Source organism: Prosopis cineraria, unplaced genomic scaffold (genome assembly GCF_029017545.1).
Source record: "Prosopis cineraria cultivar Desert tree isolate PC_DT_omini unplaced genomic scaffold, ASM2901754v1 PC1, whole genome shotgun sequence".
Taxonomy (NCBI): domain Eukaryota; kingdom Viridiplantae; phylum Streptophyta; class Magnoliopsida; order Fabales; family Fabaceae; genus Prosopis; species Prosopis cineraria.
Genome location: NW_026555332.1, coordinates 40,316,676 through 40,327,448, shown reverse-complemented (window position 1 = coordinate 40,327,448; position 10,773 = coordinate 40,316,676). Strand labels below are relative to the sequence as shown.

Below are 10,773 nucleotides of genomic sequence, written 5' to 3'. Positions count from 1 at the left end.
TTTTAAAAATTATTTTTTTTATATTGTATAATATGTCGGTTAAAAACCACTTAGTATGAGATAACATAATTTATTTTTTAATAAAATAATAAACGTACAACCCCACTCTTTGAATAAAATGACAAAAATTACTAAATCAAGTAGAAATGCTTTTTTATACTAATCTGGAGATAAAATTTAAAATAATCCAAAAAAAAAACACTTGAAGGAAAGTTCATCTAAATATAAATTTTGAATTTTAGTAATTTTTGGCAATTTAAATTTTAGTATTAATTATTATTACCACGATCAACTTGGAGGTTGCACAAAATTGTACGGAGACGCAATCGATGAAGGCCGAACGGTCAGAAAACTGAAAACATCGAGTTTACTTTTCAGTTATCACCCTGCCACACGGTCAACAGAAAAAGCATGCTCAGCGTATTGCTAGTAGGTGGAGGTGGAGCTCCTCGTTTTCTGAGTTCCCTCAGCCTCTCTCTCTGCAAATCTAACAAACTTTTGCTGTCTACCAGAGCTACTGCACCGATGGCCACTGTCGAGGAGTTCGTCAAGGGCAACGTTCATCCCAACGGCGTCGCCGTGATCACCCTTAATCGCCCCAAAGCTCTCAACGCCATGAACCTAGGTTTTTTTTTTTTTTTAGCACTTTTCATTGTGTGCTTTCGCTAACCAGAAGCCTTCCAGTTTCTTGAGTATCTTTTTTGTGTTTAGTAGCGAAATGTATCTGGAGGTGTGCTTCTGGTGGTTTTGTTTTAATTCAATTACAGTACAGTGTCATGGGGAGCTCGCGCAGTGTAGAAAGTAAAACTTATATTAGTTATAACCACTTGGAGATTGGGGATTTTGAGTGCAGATTTGTTGACTGTTTAGATGTCAGGGAAAAATAAAGGTCTATGAATTCTTTCTTTCCATTCTACTAAAGTTGACTTTTTCTTGGTGGGTAAGCGGTTTTTCTTGGAAATATGTGGTGCAGATATGGACATAAAGTATAAAAGTTATTTGGACGAGTGGGAATCGGATCCAAGTGTCAAATGTGTTTTAATTGATAGCAGCTCATCTCGTGCCTTTTCTGCAGGTATGATTCAGTTATGAAGAATCACATAATTCCTTTATCTTTGTCAGCCATTTTTTTTAATGTTAACAAGTTTCTAGCATATGCATAATGTATATAGGTTTTTTTTGCAGGGAATCTCGTTTAGATTCGGGACTATTTGAATCTGAGTGTTAGGTAATATTTTGAGAGACACATCGATGGTGAACGCAGGAATAGATATCAAAGGGGTTGTTACTGATATTCAAAATGACAAAAGAACCCCTTTAGTCAAGAAGTTTTCATTATAGTACTTGTTTCTCCTCCACTGTGTTATACTATTAATATGCGCTTCTCAAATTCCAATGTGCACATATGTGAATTATTGCTTTTTGGTTGTGACTTGCGAGTCTCTGTCAAGAGTAAACAACTTCTTCTGATGCTAGACTAGTTCATTGCCATAAGTTCTTTCAAATAATTATCTTCCACTAGTTAAAAACTGAGATCTTAGTTTATCTGCAGGTGGCGATGTGAAGCAGATAACAATAAAAAACCAGCTATCAGATATGATTGAGGTCCAATTGTGTCCTTATAGTCATGTCTTTAGATTCACATAACCTTTACTATTTGTTAAAGACGTGCAATATGAATACATATCATTTTTTAGTTGTAGACCATTCATGTTCTTCATAACAAGTATGAAGATTGCTACTTTAGTAAAGTACCATGTTTTACTCGTGAAAGCTAGCCTTAGCTGTTTTGTTCTTAAACTCTATGTCTAATATCTTTAACATTATAAAAGAATTGTTAAAGTACTAAGTATGATAGTTGATATTTTGGACATCAAGTTTAAAAGATTTGAGTATAAATATGCATATTTGGCCTCTTTACTGAGTATTGGTTTGTACATCTGAACTAGATTGGTTGTTAGCTATATGGTTTTTGGGGGAAAGAATAGAACTATGGTCCTTTGGAAGAGTGCTAATTTTTGCTGGCTTATGGTGTTTGTGGTTAAAACGAGAATTGCAAATGCAATTTGGATGATTCTAAACAAATTTATTTGTATCAATCAAGTTACATTTTATTTCTTATCATGTGTTGTCGGCCATATGTTAAATCTGCTATCTAGCCTCATGTTTTTTTGCATCATTTGTTGATGTACTATGACAAATAATGGCCCTATTCTGCTACATTTCAGATTTTCTCTGCTGAGTATTCTTTGATATGCAAAATTTCTCAGTACAAGAAACCATATATAAGTCTCATGGATGGAATCACAATGGGTTTTGGAATTGGACTATCTGGTCATGGCCGCTATCGTGTTGTAACAGAGGTTTGTTCACTTTATGATGGTCGCTTGTTTAATTATAGGTATATCCTAAACTTGTAACATTGCAGATCTTGCTTATGACACTTTTCAGAGGACCGTTCTTGCAATGCCAGAAAATGGAATTGGTTTGTTTCCAGATGTAGGCTTTTCGTATATAGCAGCACAAAGTCCAGGAGAAGGATCTGTTGGTATGTTTTTTACTTTATAGTATTTTAGATTTTAGAATACTGAATTCCTCTTTCAATTTCTTTTATTAGATGAACTTATAAGGATCATAACGGTGGTCAAAATATCATCTTCTGTTTCTCCTCTTGTGCACTACTTGTCCGTCACCATTTGCCCTCAAAATACATGTACATTTAGAAGCATCTGGTCATAGTCTTCACTTAGAGTTTTCATTTATACTTCTGATCAGTTTTGTTAGATATAGTTCACAGGCTGTTTCACTTCTTCCAATGATTTCTAATCCAGAGGTTAATTTGAAAATCTTACGCATTGCAGGTGCTTTTCTTGGGTTAACCGGAAAAAGGATTTCCACTCCTTCAGATGCAATATATGTTGGCCTTGGAACTCATTATGTACCATCTAAAAAATTAGGTCCGCTGAAGGAGGCCCTTTTAAAAACGATCTTGTATGTCTCTGTGACACCCATATGAACGCATACACATGCACGCTCACCCCCTCGCGCGCACGCGCTCAAAAATATATAACTATTCTTTTTTGTTTGAAAATGATTAGAAGTCACACACACGCCCAGTGCGCATACGTGGCCTATGATTGTGTAACCACTGTAAGCTAGACAAATAAAAGCGCCCACACAAATAGGAAGGTGCATGCACACGCAGCCTATTATTTGGCACCATTTTATGCAAGTAAAGTAACTCGAATATACAGCCATATCTAATACAAATGATGCTTAAATCAGTCGGCTCGTTATGAAATATTGATTAGTCAGAATTCATACATGCAAATCACCAATCTTAAGGATACTGATCTTACCAAATCCGTTGATCATGTAGTTCACATGATCCGCGTCAGGACATCAGAGTTCTTCTGGCAAAATATGAGTCTACTCCTGAGTCTGAAGCACATTTGAAGTCGCTTTTACCTCAGATTGTTTCATCTTTTGGAGTAAATAAATCGGTTGTAGAGACAATTAAAGACCTGGAAAAACACCAATCTAGCACTGATCCTACTGGTATGCTTATTGACCTTCTTGCGGATGTTCAGAGTTGTGGGTTGCCTGATTAATTTTTTGTTATATTTATTTGCATTTTACCTTGCTAGTTGTGGAGTGGGCTAATGAAGCCCTTGAAGGTCTTGGAAAAGGTGCTCCTTTTTCACTTTGCTTGACACAAAACTACTTCTCTAGAGTTGTCTCTGCCAAGGGAAAAACTAACAATGAATTATCCACGGTAAGCCTGTAATTTTCTGAATCCATTGTATTTTGATAGCTTTTATTGCTTCCATGTTTTCGAACTTATTAGTGTACTGTGTGTATTACACCTGCATCTGGGCAAATTCAGCTATCTGGTGTAATGAAAACTGAATATCGCATTGCCTTGAAATCTTCACTGCGACATGACTTTGCGGAAGGTGTCAGAGCTTTACTCGTAGACAAGGATCAGGTTCTCTCTTTTTCTCATACCTTTATTTTTTTAAAAATTTGATGGAAAAACCATGTCTGTATTTTGAAATATAGGTGGAGTTTATATTTGAAATACAATTGTTTGTGCTACAAAAAATTACGCTTTTTGCCTGCTGGGGTACTCGGGGTATTGGTTCAATAATGTAAATTTATGTCTATGCTATGTGCTTAGTTTGCTCTTCAGAAGCTTGGTAGTAGTGGTACAGGGTTGAAGAATCCACTTATGCCAAGTAACTAGTAACTACACTTGGTTTCATCTACAACTAGTTCCAGTATTTGGATTAGTACGAACAGTCCTCGTCATTTTCTTATTTTTCCTCTTTAACCCAGAAAATGATTATTTTTCAATATTTGGTATGTATTATTCTCTATTTACAGTGGTGGGATCAATGCTTATTTTTCTGCAGAATCCCAAGTGGAAACCATCAAGCTTGGAGGAAGTTGAGCAGCGTGAAGTGGAATCTGTCTTTGTACCATTAGGACCAGAAATTGGGGAGCTCAGTGTGGCTTAGAAGGAAGTTTTACTTACCTACCGATTCATCAAACATGGTATTTTAGATTAAGACAGCAAATAAGCAGGTGCGTGTTGTTCCCCATTTACAGTGGTAGAGTCGATGATTACTTTCCTGCAGAACCCCAAGTAGAAACCACAGAGCTTTTACTGGGGAGTTAAGTGTAATAATTTAGGAGGAAGCCTCACTCTTCCGTTATATTCAACAAACATCGGATTTTACATACGTCAGCAAATAGGCAGAATATGGTGTCATCCTACATGTGCAGCTCTGGCAAATGATTGTAATATGGAAGGTTTTAAATGATATAAAGCTGACGTTTTAAAAGACATTATTGACCAGTACAATCTTAAAGTTTAACCGCAGTGACTCTAAGCGGATTAATTATTATTAATAAAACCTGAGACTGCACGTAAAAATGCTAGTTACAGGTGGTACTAGGACGGCTGATCTTGTAATCTGGCTGCATTGTCATGAACAATCTCCAACTCTTAAGCTTCGTAGGAGATTGAGATATCCATGAGATTCGGGGCTGATGTACCTGAAAAAGAACCGAACCAGTATAATTGAGACTTATAATTTTCTATTGGGAATCACAGAAACAACCCGACCTTGAGTTTCCTGAATATCTAATCATTTAATGTATGTGTATCAATTTATATGAAACTAGAATTTCCCAGGTAAAAAGCACAATCCAAAAGTAAGAGAGTACAGTCAGCAAATAAAAAAAGGAAAAAGAAAAAACACGATAATCAAAATAGGTTACAAAAGTAGTACTATAACAGTGCAAGCTGTAGAGAGATCTTGGTTTTACAATGCAGGGAAAATTAATAGATAGGAAAACGTGTTTGTAGAGAAAGTTAAGCGAAATAAATACCCATGTCGAAACAAGAAGTCAATGATTACAAGAGCACAATTTGGCTTGAAGAACTGTGTCTGACGTATAACTTCTGCAGCTTGCTTGACAGGAATCAGCTTGAAGCTGTCCACTTCTCCATCTGATATCATAAAATCAGTCATAACAAACAAAGATTCTCTGAAGGCACGAGACCAGTTGGGAATAATAACACGGCCACAAAGTATCATTGAAGAACAAAACTACTTAAATAAATACCTTTATTTTTTGGTTCAAAACTTGCAGGAAGATTCAAATCGTAACAAAACAGAACATCTCTCTTGTATCTGTATCCATCTATGTCCATATAGGAAACAGCTCCAACTGATGTGGCTCTGTGAGAAAGGCAATCTACAAACATTAGAGAAAAAGTAATGTTCCTTTATTTTATTTATTTATTTATTTTTTCATACTCCTTAATAGTTGTTCCAAAGGATAAATATAAGGACCTGATGTATATCCTGAACATAGAAAAGAAGGCACAAAAAGGATGCATAAAGCTCGTCATTTTAGAAGAAAATCTGGCCCTGACGGAGGGTAATGTGGCTTTTATAAACTTACGCAGTGGAGATGGATCTGGGTATTCCTGCTTCCTCTTCACATTCTTTAACAAGATTCTCCCGACAATCAATCCCATGAGGCTGTGATTATATATTAATGGCTAATTAGAAACCTGACTTATATGAACATGAGGAAACACTTGATAATGAATTAATGGCATTAGCCATATGTATATGTATGTATGTATATATATATATTTTTTTTTTGTTTTTATTTTGATGCTGTGCATGATTAACTCTCGTCATTCCAGACCATCGTAAAGACAAACTAACTTCCCAATATGGAACCGAATCCCGTGAATAGGGATGTTCAGATATTTGCTCATCATATGATTTCATTTTTGATTGACCTACTTAGCGAGTAACTACATACCAGTCCTCCAGCAGCAAGCTCATCTAGCATTCCAGGATAAGTGGTTTTCACCCGACTTCTCTTGCCTACCCACAGATGTTTCTGTCCATTCTGCTCAACATAGCCATTCATTTGGACTCCATATACCTAAACTTCAAAAAGGAAAAGGTTACACTCAAGATACGTAAAACCGGATCGGTCATGACACTGGGTCACAGGTTAGTGGTTCAATTAGGGTTGAACCGGTGGCAAACTGGTCATGATTAAAATAATACAATTTAAATAAAAAGACATTAATTATAAAAACATCAACTAAATCCAACCACTCAAAAATCTAACAGTAATAAAATACAATACTTTAAATATCTATCATTACAATTACAACTCTTCAATCTCAAAAGTCTAGAGAAGAGATAGAGATAGAGCTGGAGAAGAGACGAAGATTGAGTTGAAAAAGAGACGGAGAGTCAGAGACTAAGTTGGAGAAGAGATGGAGAAAGCAGAGACAGAGATAGAGTTGGAAAAGAGACGGAGATAGAGTTGGAGCCTGGAGAAGAGACGGAGACTAAGCTAGAGAAGAGACGCTGATTAGATTAGGGCGAGAGAGGAGAGACATAGATGAAAGGCCGAACTAAATGCTGTCTGAAAATCTGAATTAGACTTAACGTGCTCTACCTCTAATTTTTTATTTTTTGACTTTAGTTTCACTTTTTTTTGTTATCTTATTTCTGAACTCAGCACTCTGAAAAATCAAAAATGAAAAAAAAATCCCTCAAAAAAAAAAACCCGGTTAACCCAGTCAACCCACCGGGTTAACCGAGTTGAATTCGGATTGACCGGGTTACACCGGTTCATTCCCTCACCAGTTTAGGAGTAAACTTAGACCGGACAAGGGACGGGGTCACCAGTTTTCGAGTTGACTCGGCCAGTCCAGTCTGGGTTTCAATACCATGGTTAAACTAGACTTGTTTGAAGATATATAATTTAATCTCGAAAATTACGCATAACACTGAATGTGAATTTGGTTTAGTTCCTAACAAAAAGAAAAAAAATCTAGGCTTTTTATTGAATTTGACATTTATTTTACTGGCATTGGTTTGTTTGAAGTCACTATAAATTAACTAATTAGCATGCATAAACAGAACCTTCATTTTCTTTGTTATGCAGAAACACACGGTTTAAACCACACATAAAAGCCCTGGAGACAGTTCTTTCTTTACTCTGTAATACACCCATGGGTGACAGTTTATTTCATTTAGAAACCTACTATATCCTTTCTGCTAATGCTGCCAAAAGGCTACAGCAATGATTTTAGGTTTAGCAGGTAATTTTCAAGGTATGCTAGGACCAGGTGATTCATGGGGGATCGACTAGAACATTGATACTGATGACAGGATGCAGCATTATTGAGCAAATAGATTAAATGTGCGGTAAACATGTTTAGTCTCAATATTAGAATAAAACCACTTAAAACTACTTGTCCCTTGACCGATCTAACAGCATGACATATGACCATGGCTACAAAATTTAGCAATGAGCATAATAAAAGAGAATCTAAATCAGGATGTAAATGAAGGAATTCTGTATGAGAGCATTTTGCTCGAACCTTTGTTCCAAAATATGGAGCTGCGGCACGTTCTAACAACAAGAAAGTGGATGCACCAAATGATGATCTTACAGGATATAGCTGACAAAATATGGACAAGAAGCACACTTATGTTATGGGTAACAGAAAATCGTTGATGGTGTCAAAAAAAAAAAAAAATCGTAGAGAATATAAATGACAAAACATGGACATCTTTACATATCACAACCAGTACCTCATTCCTTATGCCTGGAATCCATTCTTCTCCCAAACATTTAATTACATTCCCAACCGCACTGGTCCTCTGCTCAGGCGTCTTCAGTGTTGGATCTAATGAAACATACTCATCAAAGGGGTAACCGTATAATTTATCTTTAGGTAAAATGAACACATCCCTGAAGATCCTCAATTGATCAGCAAATCTGCACAAGAAGTTTAGATAACAAATCCGCCATCAGAATTGACTTTGGTGAACAGTGGCGTTACAGACATGATTCAGCTAGGACCGACACCATGACCACACCAATGACATCCATGAAATAGCTAATTTTTAGAACAAATGAGCATCTCAGAGAGATTGAGGCTGAAAACTTTTTACCCATTGTGAATGAATCCAACAATTTGGTCCTCAATGACAAATGGAAGGAACTCATGTTGCCTTTCCTAAAAACCGATTCAGTGTTATAACAAACGCCATGAGTATTATTCGCCTGGAGTCCAATCAATGTAAAATTCGAGTAGAGAGAACGTTAATATCAAGCTACTGATATGCAACTAACATAACCAAGAACCCAATTTCTACAAGGCAAGGGACAATAGCAGAGATAAGAAATCCTGATGACTTACGGAACCACGGTTGCATAATTGGACTTTCTCGAAGTAGCCTTGTAGATAAGAAGAGGTTTTTTCCGTGACAGCATCTGATTGAGGTATAGAAAAGACATCGTCCCATGAGAAATCGCCAGTGATCGACCCAGAAGAAATATCGAACTTGATGGAACTTCGAATGGAAGCATTGGGGCGTGAAGGAAATGGAGATGTCATTCTAAGGAGTAAAGGATAAGAGGCTCTGGAGGGGAAGACGGAGGAAGACGAAGATATTCTGCAACTGCAAGTGGTAGTAGCTAAATTGCACAAGGATGCCATTTCGACTGGCTGCAGCACTTCACTTGAGTAATCAATCAACCAATTTCATATCTGATAATTTGTGAACGGATTCAATACCGAATCCGTTATGTTTAATGCACGGAGATGGAGGTTGTTATCCTCCTATCCTGTACAAATAATTCGTGCCGTTGGTTTGGTCACTGGGTCCCAGGACTGTGCCACTCACAATTCAGCCCTTTGATTAAATTCTCAATTGCTGCATTGCATTCCCAGTACCCACTCACAATTCTTCTTCGTCTATTGTACAATTTATCTTATAAGAGCCTGTACCCGAAGGCCGAAAGTCGTTCCCAAGCGCACGCTCATGGAGTTATGCAATGCCATGAAGGAAGAAGAGAGCGTCATTCCTGAATCCTGATAAACTACATACCCATTTTTTTTCAAAGCCCTGTGCGTATATGTTTTAGTTGTTTGAATGGAAACAAGTAACATGAAGACATGTTAAGACTTAGGCATGAATCTGATTTTGATATTTGCGAATCGTCTGGACTGGAAACGACCATGAGAGCACATTTTGAAATTGGGGTTTGAATCTGAGGTTCGTATTTGTGAATTGTCTAGATTTAGGCATAGGATATGTTTGAGAGAATTTTTGTGGAATATACTGATTGATCCTTACGTAAGGATTGGTGAATTTGTAGGGCCTTGTGATTGTTTTGTTGAGATGCTACACGCATGTGAACTTGATAACTACGCAATGCAGGGAGCTGTGTTATTGGTGCTTGTGTCGTGCAGCGGAGCAGGTTCAGTTGCTCTGTCTTATATGCTCCGCCCAAGCGTATATCTGAAGAAGTGTGATATAAATAGCTGATTTGCATGTTAACTGAAGAACGGGATTTTCAGCAGGGGTGTTCGTGCGGAAAAAAGGTCAGACCGAATTTTAGTGATGTGACTCATCTCATGTCATTACGAATTGAGATAAAATCAGGATGAGATTGAGACATCATGATAAATCGGGCAACATAAATCATGAATAACAATATTTATTAAAATATTAAATTAAATAACATAACTTGTTAAGTTTACACTCAAAAAATATAGGTATATAAATCAAAATAATTTAAAATTAATTATTAAATCATATTGATCATAATTGTAGGTAAATAATTTAAAATTAAATATATATAAGACATAATGCATTATGACAATAATTACAATTAATCTTCGAGCTACAAGAGTTATTGTTCTTGAAATATTTAAAACTATTGACTTTTCAAAAGATAAAATAAAAAATATAATATAAATAAAAATTATTAAATAAATAGATATAAGAATAAATTATATCAATGTAATTAATATATTATAAAGAGAGAAATTACCTTGTACTACTTGTTTTGTGTCATTAAAATTATCGGCATCCAGGACTTTTAGTTTTGAATAGGAATTGCAAATATTAAAATTATAATTAATATAACTTATTACTAATATAATTAATATAAAAACAAATTATATTAATACAATTAAGATATTTAATATATATTTTATATATATATATATATAAATATAATATTTGGGACGAGATAGGATGGGATGTATCGAAGATAATCCTATATCTTGTCCTAAACCTTTTTTTCATCCTATGTTGTAAATTCTTGCCCTGCCTTTTCTTTTCTTTTCTTTTTTTTTTTTTTCCTTTTTGAGCTGTGAAAGACTCATCTTAATATAACTGGATGGAAGCAGGTTGACCAAAACAT

The 10,773-nt window shown here is 35.8% G+C and overlaps 2 protein-coding genes across 9 annotated transcripts; one reads left to right on the top strand and one right to left on the bottom strand.

Moving 5' to 3' along the window:
* The first annotated feature begins 288 nt into the window (after window positions 1–288).
* Window positions 289–5,669, top strand: LOC129314110 (3-hydroxyisobutyryl-CoA hydrolase-like protein 3, mitochondrial). 7 transcript variants are annotated; one of them, XM_054957493.1, is made up of 11 exons: window positions 289–429; window positions 513–625; window positions 974–1,075; window positions 1,553–1,605; window positions 2,229–2,363; window positions 2,452–2,548; window positions 2,862–2,991; window positions 3,380–3,558; window positions 3,648–3,775; window positions 3,887–3,988; window positions 4,416–4,854. In XM_054957493.1, the coding sequence occupies exons 2-11, from the start codon at window positions 526–528 to the stop codon at window positions 4,518–4,520; spliced, it is 1,131 nt and encodes a 376-aa protein (XP_054813468.1). In that variant the 5' UTR covers window positions 289–429; window positions 513–525; the 3' UTR covers window positions 4,521–4,854. The 7 variants fall into 7 exon arrangements, 6 of the variants coding, with proteins under 6 accessions (XP_054813468.1, XP_054813489.1, XP_054813458.1 ...); XM_054957514.1 differs by lacking the exon at window positions 1,553–1,605 and adding exons at window positions 1,265–1,328; window position 1,452 and having other exon boundaries at window positions 342–625; XR_008594058.1 differs by adding an exon at window positions 5,477–5,669 and having other exon boundaries at window positions 345–625; window positions 4,416–4,587.
* On the bottom strand, window positions 4,678–9,448 carry LOC129314151 (nudix hydrolase 20, chloroplastic-like). 2 transcript variants are annotated; one of them, XM_054957523.1, is made up of 9 exons: window positions 8,759–9,448; window positions 8,511–8,575; window positions 8,148–8,334; window positions 7,934–8,014; window positions 6,349–6,474; window positions 5,977–6,056; window positions 5,635–5,750; window positions 5,398–5,518; window positions 4,678–5,061 (listed from the first exon to the last, which is right to left on the bottom strand). In XM_054957523.1, exons 1-9 carry the CDS (start codon window positions 9,056–9,058, stop codon window positions 4,992–4,994), a joined length of 1,146 nt encoding a protein of 381 aa, XP_054813498.1. In that variant the 5' UTR covers window positions 9,059–9,448; the 3' UTR covers window positions 4,678–4,991. The 2 variants fall into 2 exon arrangements, with proteins under 2 accessions (XP_054813498.1, XP_054813504.1); XM_054957529.1 differs by lacking the exon at window positions 8,511–8,575 and having other exon boundaries at window positions 8,759–9,060.
* Between the last annotated feature and the right edge of the window lie 1,325 nt (window positions 9,449–10,773).

Bases quoted from the DNA above. Each gene is read 5' to 3' on its own strand.
- LOC129314151 (XM_054957523.1), bottom strand. From the start codon at position 9,058: ATGGCATCCTTGTGCAATTTAGCTACTACCACTTGCAGTTGCAGAATA. The intron at 5,519-5,634 runs GTATTTATTTAA...TTATGATATCAG, and splicing joins TTTTGAACCAAAAAATAAAG to ATGGAGAAGTGGACAGCTTC. The intron at 5,062-5,397 runs GTATTTATTTCG...GTTCTTTTTCAG, and splicing joins GACTTCTTGTTTCGACATGG to GTACATCAGCCCCGAATCTC.
- LOC129314110 (XM_054957514.1), top strand. From the start codon at position 412: ATGCTCAGCGTATTGCTAGTAGGTGGAGGTGGAGCTCCTCGTTTTCTG. The intron at 2,364-2,451 runs GTTTGTTCACTT...GACACTTTTCAG, and splicing joins GCTATCGTGTTGTAACAGAG to AGGACCGTTCTTGCAATGCC. The intron at 2,992-3,379 runs GTATGTCTCTGT...TTGATCATGTAG, and splicing joins GCCCTTTTAAAAACGATCTT to TTCACATGATCCGCGTCAGG.